Source organism: Pseudonaja textilis, chromosome 17 (assembly GCF_049901715.1).
Source record: "Pseudonaja textilis isolate UNSWEBS1 chromosome 17, rPseTex1.2, whole genome shotgun sequence".
NCBI lineage: Eukaryota > Metazoa > Chordata > Lepidosauria > Squamata > Elapidae > Pseudonaja > Pseudonaja textilis.
The window spans coordinates 1,730,462-1,750,456 of NC_142006.1; the positions used below are offsets into that span (position 1 = coordinate 1,730,462).

The 19,995-nt window shown below is 47.0% G+C and overlaps 2 protein-coding genes and 1 long non-coding RNA gene across 4 annotated transcripts; 2 read left to right on the forward strand and 1 right to left on the reverse strand.

Moving 5' to 3' along the window:
* The first annotated feature begins 2,583 nt into the window (after window positions 1-2,583).
* Window positions 2,584-6,281, forward strand: LOC148124503 (uncharacterized). Of its 2 annotated transcripts, none has more exons than XM_087914418.1 (2): window positions 2,584-2,870; window positions 3,070-6,281. In XM_087914418.1, the coding sequence occupies exon 2, from the start codon at window positions 3,203-3,205 to the stop codon at window positions 4,670-4,672; it is 1,470 nt and encodes a 489-aa protein (XP_087770544.1). In that variant the 5' UTR covers window positions 2,584-2,870; window positions 3,070-3,202; the 3' UTR covers window positions 4,673-6,281. The 2 variants fall into 2 exon arrangements, 1 of the variants encoding a protein (XP_087770544.1); XR_015739742.1 differs by lacking the exon at window positions 2,584-2,870 and having other exon boundaries at window positions 2,904-4,758; window positions 4,844-6,281.
* LOC148124504 (uncharacterized) lies at window positions 5,513-8,171 on the reverse strand. The gene is made up of 2 exons (XR_015739743.1): window positions 8,043-8,171; window positions 5,513-7,384 (listed from the first exon to the last, which is right to left on the reverse strand). It is a non-coding gene; the product is annotated as an uncharacterized LOC148124504 (long non-coding RNA).
* A 35-nt stretch (window positions 8,172-8,206) lies between these two features.
* Window positions 8,207-17,379, forward strand: ENTR1 (endosome associated trafficking regulator 1). The gene is made up of 8 exons (XM_087914422.1): window positions 8,207-8,394; window positions 10,154-10,275; window positions 11,738-12,130; window positions 12,420-12,493; window positions 13,275-13,386; window positions 13,788-13,850; window positions 15,553-15,692; window positions 16,812-17,379. Exons 1-8 carry the CDS (start codon window positions 8,310-8,312, stop codon window positions 16,906-16,908), a joined length of 1,086 nt encoding a protein of 361 aa, XP_087770548.1. The 5' UTR covers window positions 8,207-8,309; the 3' UTR covers window positions 16,909-17,379.
* Window positions 17,380-19,995: the final 2,616 nt, after the last annotated feature.

Genomic DNA, 19,995 nt, shown 5'->3' on the forward strand with positions numbered 1-19,995 from the left:
GCAGAGATTAGACTACCTGAGGCTTCTCAGGAAACAACAACTGAGTGAAAAACTGCTGGTGACCTTCCACCGCTGCACCATAGAGAGCATTTTAACATACTGCACCTCTGCATGGTTTGCCAATTGCACAGGGGCAGATAGGACAGCGCTCCAGAGGGTTAATGTCATTGCCCAGAGGATTACTAGTTGCCCTCTTCCCTCTTTGGAAGAGCTTTAGAGCTTCCGCTCCCTTAAGAAAATTCAAAACATTCTCGAAGATCCATCTTATCCTGGGAACCCTTTTTTTGAACTACTACCATCTGGTAGACGGTACAGGATAATAAAACAAGGACAAATTGGCTGAAAAACAGCTTCTATCTCAGGGCAGTAACTATACTGAATTCTATTGTAGAGTGCAATATTAATGCAGTATCAGGGGTTTTCATTTCAAATGTACAGAATGTGAAGGATGTGTGTTTGTGTTTTATTTTCATCGTTTTCTTGTGTATGATGTACACTGAAGATGGCATTTAATTTTGTTGTATGGGGTGCAATGACAATCATCATCATCATAGAAGAAAAAAGTGTGGATTGTCAACATTGCCATACCTGGTGACAGCAGAATCGATGAGAAACAATTTGAAACAATCACCAGACATCGGGACTTGAGAATCGAACTGCAGAGACTCTGGTATCAACCAGTGCAGGTGGTTCCAGTGGTACTGGGCACACTGGGTGCTGCTGTGCCTAAAAACCTAGGCAAGCATTTAAAAACAATTGGCACTGACCAGATCACCATTGGTCAGCTGCAGAAGGCCACCTTACTGGGATCTGCTTGCATAATCCGCTGATACATCACACAGTGCTTGGGAAGGGTTTGACTAGTGATTTGTGATACTAAACCCAGCATAGTTATCCCATTTGCTGTGTACACTGTCATTTTTGTGAATAATAATAATAATAATAATAATAATAATAATAATAATAATAATAATAATAATATTTGAGAATGACGCCTTCCACAATGCAGGGGCAAGATTAAATAGTAGTGGTTCCTGAGAGACTGTTTGAGGTAGGTTCCAAGGCTGCCATTACCTCCATAGAGATGTCACACTGGCAGCCTTTTCCAGGTGCCAACATCAAAATTGCCAAGCCATTTCCCCCCAGTTCTGCCCCCTGCTCTGGCTCCCACGGCCGACAGCATCTCTTCCTCCACAGCTGTGCTCAACTTTTGAACCACAGGTCCAGTGTGGGCTCCGTCTTTTCAGTCCCAGAAGAACCAACCTTCCACCCACTCTGCTTGGGGTCTCACCACAGCCCCATGGCTTCAGGGCGGCTCCTCCTATGCAGCTTGTACTAATCCCAGAGGGCAGAAGGGACCGTCTTGGCTTTGTCATCTGACCCAGACAAAGAACTTGCTCTCTTCTTTCCATCAGACCCTCCTAACCATCAGGTTGCTTAAAGTAGCTTTCCAATCTAAGGGGAGAAGCCAGTGTGGAACAAGAGGGATCTCCCCATAGTTTATTCCCTCTGCCCTACATTTAAAGGCGCTGCGTTAAAAGCAAAATTTGTGACCCTGAAAATTCCCGGTGGATGGGAACTCTTCAATCAGAAGTAGCAGGGAGCATCTCCCGTAGCTGAAAACAGTTCCCTGCTCATTGTTGTATCTTCCCTGTCCCACCAGATTGTTGCAATTTTCAGAAAACAGGATTGGAAAATGAAGATTTGCAAAGCAATTTAGGAATAATGAATGAGGGGATGAATCAACGGAGCAGGTCAAAGATGCATTCTTAGGGGGTGGGGGGAAAGCAAACTGAAGCTTGAGTGAATTTTTTCATTTGGAAGTCCGAGGGTTCAGGAAACAATTGCGAGTCAGAGGTCCAGAATGGGAAGCCAGGAAGGTGCAACCCGCCCCTTCCCCCAGGAGGATAGGGGGCCACCTGGAGATGCCCCGAAAAGTATCCCGCAAAAGGAGAATCGGGCAAGGAGAGAAACTACCCAGAAGTTCCTAAACCACGAAATGAAAGAAGAAGAAAAAGAGGATTTTTCCCGTCACCCCACCCCCGCCCCCCCGATGCAGGGGCCTCACAACAACGCGAGCGGGTTTGAGCATTTGCAAACGGCCAGGAGTCTCCGGGGATCAGGAGGCCTTTAGAAACTGCCATCATATTTCTTCTCACAGACGGAAGGATCGCTCTATTCGCGGCTTCTTTGAGGCTGGCAAGAACAGGTGGGACCTCGCCCTTCCTTCCAGCCGGGAGAGAAAGGGATGCCAGGCGGCCTGGAGCAGCTGGACTGGGGGTGCTTGGCGGGGAAGACTCAGTTGCAACCCGCCCTCTTCTCCCCAGGGGGAAAGGGGGCCACCCGGAGATGCCCACCCGGCTGCAGGCTCCTGGGGCGGGGGAGGGAGCAGCTCCCGGGGGGCAGAGAGGGGGGGGCTCCGGCACACGAAAGCCGAGGCCCGCGAGGGAAACCTCCCTCCATTCCCCTCCATTGAGGCCCCTTTGGGAATCCCCCATTCACCCCCCCATGCCGCCAAGCCGGGCAGAGGGGAGGGGGCGGAGTCAGCGGTGCAGGGGAGGAGCCAAGCGAGCGGAGGAACCCAGACGGGAAGGAAAGCCAGAAGGCAGGGGCGGGACCACGAGGCCCCGCCCGCCAATGGGATGGCGCAGAAGCCGCCCGATGCAGCGGGGGAAAAGTTCTTTCTTCCCGACTTCCGCAATCGGACTAAGAGAGCGAGAGCAACATGAGAGGTGGCTCAGCGCCAGCAGCGGAAGAGGCGGAGCTTGACCGAAAGGGGACGGAGGCCGGTCTGGCCCTTACTTTCGGAATCGAAGAGGCGACGGAAGGACTTTTTTTTTCGATTGGTGTGCGCATGCGGCCGGATGCAGGTGGGGCGCGTGGAACGCCGGGAGTCGCAGTCCTGGAGGGTCCCTCCGGAGAAAGGAGGGAGGGAATGGGCGGTGTCCGAGGCCTAGTCTGTCATGGGGACGCTGGGAGGGAGGCCCGTGAGAGGCGGAGGCTTCGGCCTGGGCCTCCCCTGCGGGGAAGGGGGCGCACCGGTGACCCTTTTCTCTTTCTCTCCCGCAGGAGGACAGAGGAGCTCGGCGGGGGAAGGAAGTAGAGAGGAGGAGGAGAGCGGCCCCGCGGAGCAGCCCTGCCCGGCGCGGCTTGCCCGGGGAACGGCGGAGAAAGGCCGGGAAGCCCCGGGGCTGCAGGAGGGATGAGCCCAGGGAGACCCCGGGAAAGGCGGCTGCCCGGAGGGCGCTGCGGGAAGAAGGAAACGGGCGGAGACCCCGAGACGGTCCTGGAGGGCGGAGAGCACTTCGAAAGACCCGGGAATCCCCAGAGGATCCAGGAGGGAGGAAAGAGATTTCAGTGCCCGGAATGTGAAAAATCCTTCAAAACAAATTCACATCTTAAAAGCCATCTAAGCATCCACACAGCAGAGAAGAAATACGAATGCCCGGAATGTGAAAAATCCTTCAGAAGAAACGACCATCTTCAAAGGCATCTAAGGATCCACTCTGGAGAGAAGCCTCATAAGTGCCTGGAGTGTGGAAAGTGCTTCCCTCAGACAGGCAACCTTTATATACATCAAAGGATCCACACAGGAGAAAAACCTCACAAATGCCTGGAGTGTGGAAAGAGCTTCAGTCAGACCAGCAGCCTTTACAGACATGAAGGGATCCACTCGGGAGAGAAACCTCATAAATGCCTAGAATGTGGAAAGAGCTTCAGTCAGTTGGGAAACCTTTATCGACATCAATGGATGCATTCGGGAGAGAAACCGTACAAGTGCCAGGAGTGTGGAAAGAGATTCAGTTTGAAGCAATACCTTTATAAACATCAAAGGGTCCACTCTGGGGAGAAACCGAATCAATGCTTGGAGGGTGGAGAGGCCTTCGGAAGACTCTGGAATCCCCAACGAATCCAGAAGACAGGGAGGATTCACAAATGCCCGGAATGCGAAAAATCCTTCAAAAGAAACGACCATCTTCAAAGGCATCTAAGAACCCACTCGGGAGAGAAACCTTATACATGCCTGGAATGTGGAAAGAGCTTCAGTCAGAGGAGTCACCTTCATGTACATCAAATGATCCACTGGAGAGAGAAACCGAATAAATGCCTGGAGGGTGGAGGGTCCTTTGGACGACCCAGGAATCCCCAAAGGATCCATGAGGCAGAAAAGAAATATCAATGCCCGGAATGTGAAAAATCATTCAGAAGAAACAGAGAACTTCAAAGGCATTTAAGGATCCACTCAGGAGAGAAACCTTATAAATGCTTTGAGTGTGGAAAGAACTTCCGTGACAGGAGCACCCATGATAAACATCAAAGAATCCACAGAGGAGAAAAACCTTATAAATGCTTTGAGTGTGGAAAGAGCTTCACTCAGACGGGCAACCTTTATACACATCAAAGAATCCACACAGGAGAAAAACCTCATAAATGCCTGGAGTGTGGAAAGAACTTTGGAGATAGCAGCACCCTTTATAGACATCGAAGGATCCACTCGGGAGAAAAACCTCATAAATGCCTGGAGTGTGGAAAGAGCTTCCATCAAAGGGGACATCTTTATAGACATCAAAGGATCCACTCAGGAGAGAAACCTTATAAGTGCCTGGAGTGTGGAAAGAGCTTCAGTCATAGCTGCAGCCTTTATAGACATCAAAGAATCCACTCGGAATAAATGCCTGGAGGGAGGAACGTCCTTCGGAAGACATTGGAATTCCCAAAGGATCTATGTGGGAGAAAAGAAATATCCATGCCCGGAATGTGAAAAATCCTTTAAAAGAGATAGAGAACTTCAAAGACGTCTATGGATCCACTCGAGAGAAAAGGAATACAATTGACCAGAAAGTAAAAAAATCCTTCAAAAATAATGGAAATCTGGAAAACCATCTAAAGATCCACTTAGGAGAGAAACAATTTAAATGCTAGGAGTGTGGAATGAGCTTCAATTATAGGAGCAGCTTTAGTAGATATCTAAAGATCCACTCGGGAGAAAAAATGTAATAAATGCCTGGAGGGTGGAAAGTGCTTCGGTCAGAAGAGCAGCCTTTATTAGACATCAAAGACTCCATTTACAAAAACCTTACCAATGCGGGGAATGTGAAAAATCCCTAAAAAAATGGATATTTTGAAAACTAAGCATCTACTCAGGAAGGAAATCTGGAATGTGGAAAGAGTCTGAGGGGAAGCCTTCATAGACATCAAAGATTCCATTTACAAAAAACGTACGAATGCAGGGACTGTGAAAAATCCTTCAAAACAATTCAAATCCTTGAAAAACATCTAATAATCCACAAACCATGTATATGCCTGGAGTGTGGAAAGAGCTTCAGTCAAAGGAGAAATCTTGATAACCAGCAAAGAGTGTGAAAAGAGCTTTACTGAGGGTGCAAACCTCCGTGAACATCAAAGAATTCACACAGGAGAAAAACCACATAAATGTCTGCAGTGTGGAAAGAGCTTCAGTCGGAGAGGGCACCTTGACTGACATCAAAGAATCCATTCGGGAGAAAAACCACATCAATGCCAGGAGTGTGGAAAGAGCTTTATTCAGAGTAGTAGCCTCCATCAACGCTAAATTATTCACGTGGGAGAAAAATGATAAACATGGCTGAGTATGATAATACCTTCAGTCACAGTGTGTATCTCAGGAATATATGTATTCAATTTGGCCAAGTGAATAGACACACTAGGAATTTGTCTCGAATGCATAAGCTCTCAGTGTATATACAAAGCAACAGAATAATGATATTCATAATAATTATACCAATAAGAGGATTGAGTAAAGAAGACAATAAGGGTAAATAACTACAAAATAAGGGACTTTCTCAAGCTGAATAATAAGGACTTTTTCAATCGGACATGCTAGATGTTTCAAGTGGCTGAAATTGCACCTTTTCACAAGAGACGTGATTCATGATGCCATTTTCCATCTGAACATTCTTTTAATCCAATGCTAATTTCAGTAGTTATGCTTAATATTATGGGATGTTACTGTCCATGTCTCTGGTGTAACTGTAAGTGAGCAGGATTATTTCTTCCATGCAATCAAGTCTTGTACTTTTTCCTACTGTATGGAGTATAATAATTGGTCATCAAAGTATAATATGGAGTATAATAATTGGTCATTAAAGTGACCATCCCATTTGGTGCCCAATTGAAGCGAGTGTTCCATGATTGAATCTAAGGTTAATTTGACCCATGTTGTGGGTATAAAAGAGCTTCTCCCAGTCATTGTTTGATATAATCTGTATTGTTTTTCCAAATGAATCTCCAAACATCTGAAACTCTTGTCAGTTGGATTCCCTGCATGGTCCCCCTTGTCTTCTAGTAGAAACTGCTAAAAGACGTTCTCTTCTCTAAAGCCAGCAAAGCTTTGTGAGATGCGAGCCGTATTCTAAAAAGGCCTCAACCCCTTTAGCCTTAAAACTCCTGGCTTTTCCCCAGGCGCTGGGAGATCAGAGAATGAGAAGTTGGCATGGATTAGTGCCCGGCTTTTTTGTTTTTTTTATTTTCAATATTTTATGTTTTAATGTGTTGGATAGTTTTTAAAACGGCTTTATGGGAGCTGCAGTGAGTTGACTGAAAGTGTTTTGACCCAACCCTGTTGCCAGCAAGAAAATCTCAAACGTAGCTTTAATCTACAAACAAATCTACTCTTTGTGGGTAAAAGATGGCCAATTAGTCCAACCAGAAAAGTCTTGACAGAATTCTTCAAATAAGCCGGAGTCTCTACACACAATGCTGAGACCGTAGAACATTTTTGCTTTCTGCAAAAGCAAAAACCTTTTGAAACTAGGCTTATATTCCCTTGAGGGAGGGGCATCCTTACTTCTGAGTTGCCTGTGATGCTCCAGAATCATCCTGCATTCACGCACACTTGGCACAGGCTCCTCGGGAACCTCCTCATCACTGCTGTCAGCCCCCACAATCCCTGAAGGCAGCAGTCCACTCCCTGATGGTCCCGGTCCCTCATCCGAGTCCTCGTTCTCCTGCACCGTCCGCACCTGCTGCCCGCTAACCACAATAGAAAGATGGGCAGTTAGAAGAATGTTTTAAATGAATAAGACTCATCAGGAACCCGTTTGCTCCCCCACTAGGTGCAGAGATGAGGTCTTTCCCACTTGTCAGGATAGTGAAAGTCGACCCGTTACTATGCATTCTGTTCCTCCGCTGAATGATTTAGCAAAAGGTTCCTCTAGTTCCTCTGATTGGGTAGTGCAGAGTATACACCTATGGCAATCTCATTCCAGTTTCCTTTCATATTAACACAAGTAAGGAAGAGTGGTGCGGTGGCCAAAGGCGGCACTCTTGCCTCACATTCAGGCGGCTGTGAGTTCAATCCTAGGTAGAGGCAGGTATTCCCCTCTCTGTACAATGAGAATATTATCTGCTGAAAAAAAAACCTCCATATTGGTGATAGGAAGGGCATCTAGCCAGTAAACACTCAGCTCCATTCAGTTGCCCAGACTGCACCCTGCAAGGGATTATGGGGTCATTAAAAGAAGATGTAGAGAGAGTAATGAAAATGAAGCCATGGAAGGTAATTGGAGGCAGAGGTTTATACCTAGGCCAAAGAAGGTGGTGTGAGGATTGCGGTTCCAGAATTTCCAGCTGTCATGTCCTGACGTTCAGGGAATAAAAGCAGCATTGAGGGAGGTGGAACAAGCATGCAAGTCAAAATAGGTAAGGAAACAGTAAGAGAATCCATCCTGAATATATACAAAACACCTGGCTGAGGAATTCTGGGAGTTGAAGTCCACAAGTCATAAAGGGGGCCATAGTTCCCCACCCCTGCCTTAATGGAACTACATGGCGGGGAAAGTAGGCAATGGGGTACCCTAAGCCAGGGCTCTCCAATCTCGGCTGCTTTAAGCCTGGAGGACTTCAACTCCCAGAATTCCCCAGTGGGGAATTCTGGGAGTTGAAGTCCTCCAGGCTTAAAGTGGCCAAGGTTGCAGACCCCTGCCCTAAAGTTCTGATTGGGCCCAATGCTCTTCCATTCTCTTCGTAAACAATTCAGAAGAGGTGTTAGAAGGGGAACTCACCTAACTGGCGGATGGCGCCGTCCCGCGAGACACTACTAGCGCTTTACTAAACGGGCTCAAAATTCAGGATGTGGACGGATTGAAAAGCCTGGGCCGCAACGGAAACGCAGCGCCGAGAAAGACGAGCGACTCTTCCTGTTTAGTAGCTCTCTGGTCCGGGGGGCGTGGCGCCGAGGTCTTCCGCCCCCCCCCCTTCCCGGAAGTCCGCCCCTCTGCCGGCAGAGGAGGAGGAGGAGGAAGGAGTCGCTCGGCCGTCTCCCGCGGCCCATGGCCGGGCACAGCGCTCTCCCGCCCGGCGCCACCGCCGCCGTCCTCGAGGAAAGCGGGGAGTCTCCCTGGGCAGGCCTTGCCGGTAAGAAGGCCGCCTGGATACCTTGCCTCTGAGCACGTGCAGAGTGTCTTCTGCCCTGTGTGTGTGTGTGTGAAATTCCTTCGGGATGCTGTGCCTCTTTCCTGACCAGGCTGGGGATGATGGTTCCTGGGAGGGGTGGAGGAGGGCTGGCCCGGAGGAGAACCGTCCTCTCTCAACTCTCAGAGAGGACTCCAGGCCCCATGCTGCCCACCCAGGGGGTCGTAGGGACTGGTGGTGGGGTGTGGCTGGATGGCTGGGTGTGGCGGTGGGGTGGCTTCAACAGGGAAGGGCGTGTGGGCCTGGGGTGCAATTCCCATTTTCTGCAACAGAGCCGAGGAAGAAAGTCCTTCTGAGCACGTGCAAAGTGCTTTTACTTGCATTTTTATTTTTTAATTAATTGCATTCTTAGTGCATAATAAGCATCGCATTGTCTGAGCGTGCAGTTTGCTTAACAATGCAGATTACATTTTTAATCTCCACCCCCTTTTCTTCCGACCTTTGACAAAACAGTTTTCCACGTTTGATAATATTCCGTATCTTCTTTCTGTTTAATTCTTAATGTAGGTCTGCCCACTTCTGCGGGCTTTTAATTTTTTTTCTTAATTATTTCTTCATCACACGGTGTTTCTTGGTTTTTTTTCCCCCAGCCTTGCGCAAATACAAATAACAATCCTCGCTGCGGTCAAGACGTGCAAGATTAAATGCATGCTTTTCTTACCAAGTTTACCCGATATTATACCTAATAAAAGTAATTCATGTTTGAAATCTACATGCTTTCCTATTATCTTTTCTAGCCATTTATGTATTTATGCTCTCTTGGGTTTGGGGGTTTTTTTTGGCTTCAAGCACAAGTCCACCACATGTGATACTATGTGCCTGTTTTATTTTTTATTTTTTTTTCTAGCTCGATACCTATGCTTCGCTACAAAACTATCTGATCAGGCTTAGATTTGGGGGAGGAAAATAAAGGGAGGAATTTGTCCTCTGCCTACCAGCATCCATTGGTATTCATCTGGCTAACGTCCTGTCAGTGTGCGAGAGAGTTGAGGGCTGTTTGGAAACTGAAACATTATTTGCTGTGTGAGCAAAGAGGAGACAGCAAGGAGCCTGGGCATGGTTAGCTCAACTGTTCTGTACTAAAGCTGCTTGGTGCTCTGAAACTCAAACTCAAACTCCTCTGCTTGTGTTTTGCATTCGGAAGAGATTTCTTTTCGGATGGGGAGGGGGAGTAGAACTCCTTAGTATCAGAGTATGTTAATAATAATAATATAGGAAATGGTAATGCTCTGATAGTCATTTCGAAAAAACCCTTTCTTAGTGAGCCCCTAGAAGCCAAGAGGAACCTACGTGCCAAATTTCACGTTTGTAGGCTTTACGGTTCTGGAGATTTTGTGATGATGTGGGAGGGGTATTTCGCATATATATATATATATATATATATGCGAAATACCCTCCCATCATCACATACATACATACATACATACACACACACACACACACACACACACACACACACATGCATACATATGTGAAGAGGAGGTGTTCATCCCAGCCTCAGCTTCTAAGGACTGATACTGGCAAGCCAAATTGCCTTGTGTGGGGAGAGGGGTGATTTAGAGCAGGGGTCTCCAACTTTGACAACTTTAAGACTTGTGGACTTCAACTCCCAGAATTCTGTCTTTCAAGCTGCCAAGGTCGGAGACCCCTGATTTAGAGGGTCTCCCTGTCCTATTCTGACCTGTTTTCTTACCTGCTGCAGGTGGGCCACCTGGCATCCTCGGGGAAGGAGCCAACCCCTTTTCCTTTAAGGCCTTCGTGAGGAGTCAGGAGCAGAAGACGTCCACACCCTCCTATGTGGGCACCAAGAATGGCAGCCCCGAGGTGAGGGGGAAAGCCGGGGAGGGGTGGGAGGTTGGGTTTTTGGGAGGGAGCCAGGAAAAGAGGGGGGGACTAGCCTTTTTCCTTTCCAGGAACCCCCCCTCATCCTGACACTGCCTCCCTCAAAATGATTCAGCTGGACAAAAAAATAAAAGCAGGGACATTTTTGCAGGAAGTCTAGAGTCAGTTATGAATTTGGGGAAGAGGAGCTGCAGGGGAGGCTTTGGATACTGATCGATTAATGCAGAACTAATCACTGCAAAATGGATTCCTAGAGGGAGAAAGCTGGCAGGGCCAAACTGCCTGCCTGTGGCTGCCGTAACCAGATCTGGCAGGTCCCCAACCTCAGGGTCCCAGTCCACTACCAGACCTTGAGCCTTTCGGAACCGGGCGGTGGAAGTGGTGGGTGAGCAGGTGCCCTCACTTGCACAAGCAGCAGGGGTCGGCAACCTGAAACGACAAGAGCCATTTGGACCCATTTTCCACAGAAAAGAAAACACCAGGAGCCACAAAACCCCTTTGACATCTACAGTGAAGATAACACTGCATATATCGTGTTTTTTTTTAACCTTTATGCTATATATAAAAAAACTTATAAGTTATTGCATTTATGAAATCAATAAACTGCTACCGAGAAAACATTTTTTAATTCTGCATGCAAAAAAACCATTTTGAACACTGGGAAAAAAACAAACTCTGGTTTGAAGGTTACTTTCAAATAAAATAATGTCTATTTGGGTTGTCCTCGTATTTATGAAATAAAAAGCAACACTTAAATTATCCACCTGCAGCAAACTAAAAATGCCTGCTCCTAAACCTCAACGCACAGCGCCTCCACATCGGGGCTGTAAGACGTCCAAAAGCTCAATAAATGGCGTGCTGGCGGGTGTCGCACATTGGCGGTTGTGACACATATTTTGAGCGATGGAGCCACAGCAGAGGGATGAAAAAGCCACGTGCAGCTCCAGAGCACTCTGTGCTAGACAGTTTGGTGCAGAAAGGTCCTATGAAGGCCTCAGCGTGGGAAAGGCGTGAGATGGTCAAAATCCCAAACGTTCTCAACTCATAAAATATTTCTTTTTAGAGTTGCCAACAGAAAGGGAGGGGGGAGCAGCGGGGCAGCTTTGTAACCTGAAAGCGCATTCCATAAATGTTTTCAAAGATAGTTTCTAGGTGACTGAAGTTTCTGCCAGGCAAAATTCTAACTGGAGAGTATGATCGTTGACTCTGGGCTATGGATGTGTCCCGTTGGAGAATATGAATTAGGATACACCCAGGGGGTGGGGGGAAAAACAGGGCCAAGGGTGACAAGGAATGATGTGTCTCAGAGTCAGCTACACCCAGGCAATGTCGGACCTTTTAACTCCCAATAAATCCTTTTGAAGTTTTGGAAGTTTGTCTCGAGACTCATGATTTAATTGGGGTAACTGCCGGAGCCCTGACAAACGTTTTGATTCACTTGCAGGGACCACTGAGGCCCTGCCTCTTGCTGGATGAGAGCTCCTTCTTGGCCGGGTCGCTGCGGTTGAAGGAGGATTTGCGAGAGCCATTTTTTGCAGACCCAACTGCCTTGGACTCCTTGCTACAAGATGACGAGGACGACTGGAGCGGCTCGTATCAGCCCTCAGCCGTCGAAGAAGCCCACTTTGTCAGAGCCCCCAGCATCTCACTCAGCAGCAGCCCTTTAGACTCTTTCTATTGCAATGTCTCGGACCTCCAGACCTCCTCCCCAGAGCAGCCGGGAAGAAGTGACCACGTCTCCTTTAGCTGTCTTGGGAAAGGGGACCAGAGCTCGTCTAGTGAACAGATGTCCCCAGAAGATGGTTTCTTCCGACTGTTGCCGCTGCGTTACCAAGAAGTGAGTGTTGATATCTCTCTTGGGAAGCTGTTCTCCCTCATGGCTTCCCCAAAACAAGAAAGCTAAATTCCTAGCAAATGTAATTTTCCTGCATGTATATCCCACCTTTCTTCCTCTGAGGTAACATGTATAGTATTCTCCCCTTCATTTTTACCTCCACAGCAACAATTTGATGAAGTAGGTTGAAGGTGAACATACCTTGAACATACCTTGTTGCCCATCCACTTTTTGAACAATTCCCAGAATTCCCAAATCCTTCAGTGTCTGAATCCTTCCCTCTTTTACGTAGCTGAAAGAAGAAAATTCCAAGTTAAGAAGAACACTAAGCCAAACTCAAGCTGTTGCTGAATCTCAGGCGGAAAGGTGCGTATAAAGAAAAACAAATCTTTAATTGATTAGTTCTGGGACTTGAACCCCCTGAATCAAGAGAGAAAGTACATTTAATCTGGAGAAATACAACATGGGGACTGATAGCACTCTAAAAATATGAAGGTTTGTCAAAACGAAGGTGACCTGGTCCTTCCAGAGTGTAGGTTACAAAACAGTTACACAAAAGCAGGTTTGTCGAACGTTAGAAAAATACTTCCTTGCGGCTGAAACGTTTCCACAGTTCAAGCAAGGAGGTGTTGGGCTCTCCCTCATTGGATGCCCTGCTGCAGAGATAAGCCATAATGTCAAATCATTAATTCTTCTTTATAAGACTAACAGGGAAGCATAATGATTGTGGGCGCCGCCTTTTGGATTCTTTGCTGAACAGGCGGGTAGGACTGAATGGCCCAATCCAATGCTGTAATGCTAAAATTTGTTTATATAAACCAGGGGTCTTCAAACTTGGCAGCTTTAAGACTGGTGGACTTCAACTCCCAGAATTCCTCCTCCAGTCATGTTAGCTCAGGAATTATCTTGAGTTGAAGTCCACAAGTCTTACAGTTGCCAAGTTTGAAGACCCTTGTTATAAATTATCCTTCTCTTGTTCGGGGGACATCAACTTCCAAGTTCCAACAAGGTAGCAGAAAGGTTTACTTAACATATGGGGTTAGCAAGCCTGCTTTAAAAGTCATCCTGGCTTATCTTGGGCAGAATGCGAGACTTAAAGCTGAGGGGGTGGGGCCCAAGGTGTGGACTCATTCCTTCTCTCAAGCAGAATAAGGCACCTGGAAAAGACCTTAGAGAAGAGCAAACGGAAAGAGGAGAAGGAGGCTCGCGAGTTGGAGGCCATGGTGCAGCAAGTGGAAGAGAATCTGCAGTTAATGACGGTGGGTCTGGGGGCGCTGTGGGAACCAGCCCTCTCCCCTGAACGACTCTGCACCGGGGTAAGGTGGTAGCTGAGCCCGTCTCGTTCTGGGGCTCTGAGGGGCATGAGTGCTTCTCTCTCATCCTCCTGACAGAATAGGCCAGGGGTCTCCAAACTTGGCAACTTTAAGACGTGTGGACTTCAGCTCTCAGAATTCTCCAGCCAGCTGGCTGGAGAATTCTGGGAGTTGAAGTCCACACGTCTTAAAGTTGCCAAGTTTGGAGACCTCTGGAATAGGTGGTGGGATGATCTTTGTGTGCCTCTATTTACCTGTGTGGTGGTCCTTCTCTCCTGGTATTAAGAACTGTGGATTGTGTTTCCCCTCAGCTCCCCAAATATATCTTCCTCTGCTTTCTGTTCCAGAAACGGGCCGTGAAAGCCGAAAACAGTGTCATTAAGTTGAAGCAGGAAAACACGCACCTTCAGGTACAGAGTGAGGCCTTGCACCAAAGGGGCGGATAGAAAAATTCCGAAGGAGCTTGGGGAATTAAAATAGAGATGGCCCTTGACTTACAACTGAATTTGGAACTGGAATCCGGTCGTAAGTCAAGCCTCCTACGTGACTGGAAGTGTTTTTCTAACTTTTGTTGTTGTTGTTGTGGAAGTTGTTAAGTGAACTCTGCCTTTCATTGAACACCGTGGTCCTTCAGTCAGTCTCTTTGTTCAAATGGCATTTTGTGCTGGAAAAGTGGCAAAAAACCATCACAAATTGGAGTTCACTTGAACTGGTTGTAAAGTCGATGGGTTGCAAGGCACCTGACTTACAGTGACAGGGTGGGGGTGGGTGGGCAGACCCGTTACAATGGCCAGGTTGTTGTTTTTTTTCCCCTGTGGCTGTCAAAAATTTGAAGAAACTGGTTAAGTTGAGAACCACCTGCATCGGAGCTGGTGAATGTCGATTTTGTAAATTGCGCAGAGTTCCATCAGTGTGTGGTCTCTGAAGCACATTGTCTTCACTTGAATAGTGCACGCTTTTGAGGTTCAGGTGCATAGCTGGACAGACAGCCTCTTAACTGCTGCCTTCTGCCCTGTTTCTTCCCAAGCCAGCTAGAGATCTAAAGTCAGCAGCTGCGCCAGCTTCTGGAATTGCGATTATAGTTGGCTGTGGGTCTGAGTTCTAAGCTGTTTTGACTCCGTGCTGATGGGAAAACCTGCCTTTCTACAGGGCTTGTAAGGACAAATAGTTCTTATTTGAAAAATCAGTGAGGTAGGACAGAGGTCGCCAACTTTTGGACCTCAGGGACCACCAAAAATTTTAAATCCCACACACCAGAGATCCCGGGAAAATCGCCCCAAAAGCAGGAAAATTCCCCACCCTGTTTTCCTACTGATCGATCATTCCTTATTTGGGATCGCAAGATACCGTCTCCAGCTCCGGGGGAAGAGAGATACTTTTGACTTCATGCAAAGAAAGCAGAAGCTGCCGACGTCTTTCTTTCTCTCCCCGAAACTCCGCCAGAAACGAGTCTTTGTGAGACTTGTTGCACCGGCGCAGCCTCTTGGAGCAGGAGGCCTTGCAGGGTCCCAAAGATTCGTTTCTGGTGGAGTTTGGGGCAGAGAAAGAAAGACTTTGGATGCTTTCCTTGCGTGCAGCCAAAAGCAGAAGTAGTGGAAAGAGGCAGCCTGGTGTCCAGGACGAGGAGTGTGGGGCGTGCGAGGTAAGTTCTCCCCCTCTGCTCTTTCCCCCCCTCCCCTCACTACCTCGTGTTATGTGCAGTGCAAGTGATGCAACTCTTGTGTTCCCATGGACCATGTGGGTGGCACAGCCTTGTGTTCCCGTGCAGCCTGGATTAATTGCTTTGGGGAGTGCTTTCATTTCTCTGCGGACCACCAAGATTTTCTCGCAGGCCACCAGTGGTCCCTGGCCCACTGGTCGGCGACCACTGAGGTAGAAGGCTCTGCAAGTCAACTTTTTTTTTTCCTGTAAATGCTTTTTTTAAATGGTTTGCTAAAATAAAAATATAGTGAAGTGAGCTGATCCTATGCAATGGGAGTAAATCTTGGAGGTCTTGAATGTTGTGCCAGAAACACCCTTAGCTCGTGTCACACTTTGAAAACCACAGGGGCTGATAAAAGTAAACGTTTGGGAAGCCAGCTACTAATAAGCGCTTCTCTGCTTAACACGAAGGTTCAGATGGAAAGCTACAAATCCGAGAACAAAGCCTTAAAGTCTGGCCATCTACAAAAACTGACTGCAGTCAAGCAAAACGCAGATGTTGCCTTGCAGAATCTCCTGGCTGTGATGACAAGATCTAAGTCATCAATAAAGTAAGTCTTGAGTAGATGAAGCAGATGAAAACACTGAATTCACACCAGACGCAAAATTTTGTTCAACCAGCCAGTGTTTGTTTAACTCAGCGGTGCATATACAACTAACCAGTTTGCGGGTTTACAGTATATCCCACTTTAGCTATAAAAGCCAGTTGGCTGAGCTTGGGCCGGTCCCTTTCTCATCCTTACTCACTTCATAGGGTTTGTTGATGTGAGGAGTAAGGAAGAGATATGTTCCCCACCTTGAGTTGTTTATAAAAATAATAAAGGTGGGATAGAAATAAATAATAAACCTTTCTCTTCCAATGGTTTTTTTTTTAAATGGTCCTGGAGTTTAAACAAATTGTATGACGGACGGGCCTTTCCCAGGTGTTGGTATGTTGCTTCCTACTGCTTTTATTTTTAGTGTTTTCAAAACCCTTCTAACTTGCTAAATATATGTGGTAGCTACCCAGCATAATTCTGAAGTACATTGATTATAACAAAAGTTTATGGGGGCTTTACAAACCATTGTTTTCCAGTTTGAATTGATTTTGGCTTCAGCCACCCAGCTGCTAAAGTATCATCCAGGTGCATTTATTTATATAGGGGTGTACAGACTGGTAACCTTTATTCTGAACCAAACACTTGGAAGAATCTTGGAAGAATCCAAAATTGCTGGAAAACAAGGTCAGAGCAGAAAACCCTTGTAGCGCAGGAGTCAAACTCGATTGTGTCATGTGACATTGCAATGTTTTTTGCCTTTGCGCAGCTGGGGGTGGGCATGGTCTGTATGATGCATCCGGCCCACGGGCCGCCAGTCTGACACCCCTGTTGTAATGGCTCACATTTGGGGGGAGGGTATAGTTGTGACCTCAAAGAGGATAGGTTTAAGAGATGGGATTTCTTGTTTCCTTAGGGTTTGGGGGGAGGGGATGGAAACATGGAGTTTTACATTAATTTAGCCTATTTATAGTTTTATTTGGGTTTTCCACTCCAGAATTGCAGGTGCTAGGGAATACAGTAGATCCCAGAGACAGCAGGCTGTAAGAGAATATAGGCTTGAACAAGTTGGGTTTGGCTGAATCTCTGCAGGCAGCAACGTAGGTATCACCATTGCACTTGTGTTTCTCCTAGGCAGCTGATTTCTGGTGCAGAAGATCTGCAGCTTGTGGCTGACCTTCTGAAGTCTCTAGACAAAATATCTGAGATGCCATCACAAGGAACCCCCTGAGAATCTATTACCTCTCGTTCTTGGAGAAAACGAAGATTGGATTTTTTTAATGGTTTTGTGCTGTGATCTTTCACTTCTGAGACTGTTAAGAAGGTTTGCAGCTCTTGGTTATTACATCTGGATTGATCAATGGAAAGTATTTCATAAGGTGCAAAGATATCCAAGTATATTTTTGCACTTCACTGGTTGGCTGCTCAATTAGAGATTGCTTTAATAATATTGCTTTAATAATATATTTCTTATTTAACATGGCTGCCAGTCAGAGTTGTCCTCCAGCACAGATACTATTAAAACTATCTTGATAGAAATTATTTTTTGAAAACCAGCTGTTGTACAGGTACAATAAAACCTTATATTTCTTTTGCAGTGAAGTATCCAAGATTTAACCTTCTGAATATACAGTTTTGAAGCTTTTTAATTTCTCCAGGTTTTGTAATAGTATTATTTTTTAAATTAAAATGAAACTGCAAGTATGGAGTTTGGTTTGGCTTATCCTCTTCTTCTTATATATATATATATATATAAAAAAAAAGCAAAATACCCCTCATGCATCATTACAAAATCTCCAGAACTGTAAAGCCTACAAACTTGAAATTTGCCTACAAATTTGAAATATGTTCCTCTTAGCTTCTAGGGGCTCACTAAGAAAGAATTTTTCGAAATGGCCATCAGAGCATTAGTATTTGGTATACTATTATTAACACCCTCTGATGCTAAAGAGTTCTACTCCCCCTCCCCACCTGAAAAGAAATCTGTTCCAACTGCCAGTTGCCTCACATTCTGTTACCTCAGTAACTTCACAGCCATTTGCACCACTCTCTAAAAGGATGCAGGAATGGAACGGGAAAGGACTGGAAGGGGAGCGGAGGAAAGAAGGAAGGAAAGGAACAATAAGGAAAGGAAGAAGAAAAGGAAAAGGGGGGACAGGAGGAAAGGAAGGGAAAGGAAAGCCCAAGCTCCTGCTTAGCTTAATCACAAAGTTTCATTGCTAAGTACAGGTATCCAGCTAGTATATTTTGTTTTTTTCTAATCATGGTAAAAACCAGGTCCATAAGCAGATGCCTCTTTAGGGATTGGGGTTCTGGAAGGATTAAGCACCACCGTGACCTCTGTTTTTTGGACTGAACATTCCAACTGCTGCCTGTGTGTTGGGAGTGCACATACATTTTTATATTGTTTTTTTATGAGGACTGCTTTCATATATTTAGTTTTCTGTTATATACTGCTCAGTCACATTTTTGTAAGATGGACAGCCACATAAATATAATACATAAATATATAAAATGCACCTCTTTTCCAGTTCATAGTAGTGGTTTAGTAGTGCTAAAGGATATGAGTTGTTGTTCTCATTATCAGAAAGTTTCTCCTTATTTCTAGGTTGAATCTCTCCATGTTAGATAGGGGGTTGATTGAACAGGCAGGATGATTAGGAAAGTGATAACAGCTTCCATCTCATTTGTCAGAGTTTCCCAAGCCTCTTGGAGTTGTTTTCCCTTTTAGGAGTTCCATCCATGGAATCCTCCCCAAACTCTGTCTTAGGTGATTGTAATCAGCTCTCTGAAAGCCTAAGACACTCGTTTGTCTTTATTCAGATTATCAGAGTTGGAAGAGACCTTGTAGGGCATCTAGTCCAACCCCACCCCTGCTCCCTGCCGCCCAAGCAGGAGACCCTGCACCATTTCTGACAGAGGGCAGTCCAGTCTCTTCTCGAAAGCCACCAGGGATGAAGCTCCCACAACTTCTGGAGAGAAACTGTTCCACTGGCTGTTCTCACTGTCAGGAAATGTCTCCTTATTTCCAGATTGAATCTCTCCTTGATCAGTTTCCATCCATTATTCCTTGTCTGGCCTTCGGGTGCCTTGGAAAATAGCTTGATCCCCTCCTCTCTGAAGCAGCGCTCCTATTTTCTCCCTAACAACCCTGCGAGGTAGGCCGGTTCTCTCCGCATCGTCCAATGAGGCCATGGGGGAGGGTTGGCCTTGAACGTAGAGCCTGCACGCGACAGTGGCTTTCGGTGGCTTCCCCGTCACGGCACGCACACAAAAAAATCCAACCGTCCGCCGCGGGAGACTGGGCGGACTGAGGGGCTCCTAGTGTAAACCGCGCCGTGCGCATTGCGTCCTCTCCGTTCATTGGCTACCGCCCCACGTTTTCCCTTTCTTTTCCTCCTGATTGGCTGCTCCCAAGACATCACGTGCTCATACTACAACGTCTCTCTCTCTCTCTCTCTCTCTCTCTCTCTCTCGACGTGCGCCGCTATTGGATGATCCGCGGCCGCAGATTGGCAAAGCCCGGAAAAGAAAGCAAAGAGCCCATTGGCCGACGCTTGGGCAGGAGGGCGGAGCCTAGGCGATCGTTGCCCCCCCTCCAAATAGGTGGAGCTTTCTCTTTCCTGAGACGGGGAAAAAGTTGTAATTCCGGCTTCATTAACGAACCCCTCGTGAGTGACGTAACTTCCTGGTCCGTCACCCGGCATGTTTCCCCCCACCAACTCCCGCTTCCGGCGGAGCGTTGCTAAGCGCTCTCTCCAGCCGTGGCGGCTTTGAGCTGGTGGGCTCCGCGTCGGCGATCAGGTTGGGGCAGCCGCAGCCTCTTTCGGCCTGAGGGAGCGGCGTCCGGCAGGTAGGCCCGCGAGAAGCCACGGCTGGATTAGCTGTGCTTTACTCAGCCGGCTGGGCTGGGATGGGTTCACACACGCGAGGCGAATGTGTTGTGTGAACGCAGCAGACCCGGGGACGGAAGGAGCGGGTGGCTTTTGCAGGTGCGACGCTTGAAAAGGAGAAGCCTCTTCCCTGATCCTCCTGGCTTTCTCCTCACGGGCCCTTCCCGACGGTCCCTTCCCCATCCACACGTTTGGAGGGCGCTTTGTTTTTGCGTGTGGCGCTTATTCGTGTCAGAAGCACCTGCGAATGGCAATAAAATGGGTGTAAAATCGGCCGTAAAAATACAGCACGCTGAGGAGCCGCCCAGAATCCTTTGGACAAGGACACATTGAATGAATAAAATGCATAAAAGAAATGAGTGTGGGCCCCTTTTAATAATCTGACTTGGGGTCTTCAGACGTTATCTTGTGTGCAAACCAGCATC

Bases quoted from the DNA above. Each gene is read 5' to 3' on its own strand.
- LOC148124503 (XM_087914418.1), top strand. From the start codon at position 3,203: ATGAGCCCAGGGAGACCCCGGGAAAGGCGGCTGCCCGGAGGGCGCTGC.
- ENTR1 (XM_087914422.1), top strand. From the start codon at position 8,310: ATGGCCGGGCACAGCGCTCTCCCGCCCGGCGCCACCGCCGCCGTCCTC. The intron at 10,276-11,737 runs GTGAGGGGGAAA...ATTCACTTGCAG, and splicing joins CCAAGAATGGCAGCCCCGAG to GGACCACTGAGGCCCTGCCT. The intron at 12,494-13,274 runs GTGCGTATAAAG...TCTCTCAAGCAG, and splicing joins GCTGAATCTCAGGCGGAAAG to AATAAGGCACCTGGAAAAGA.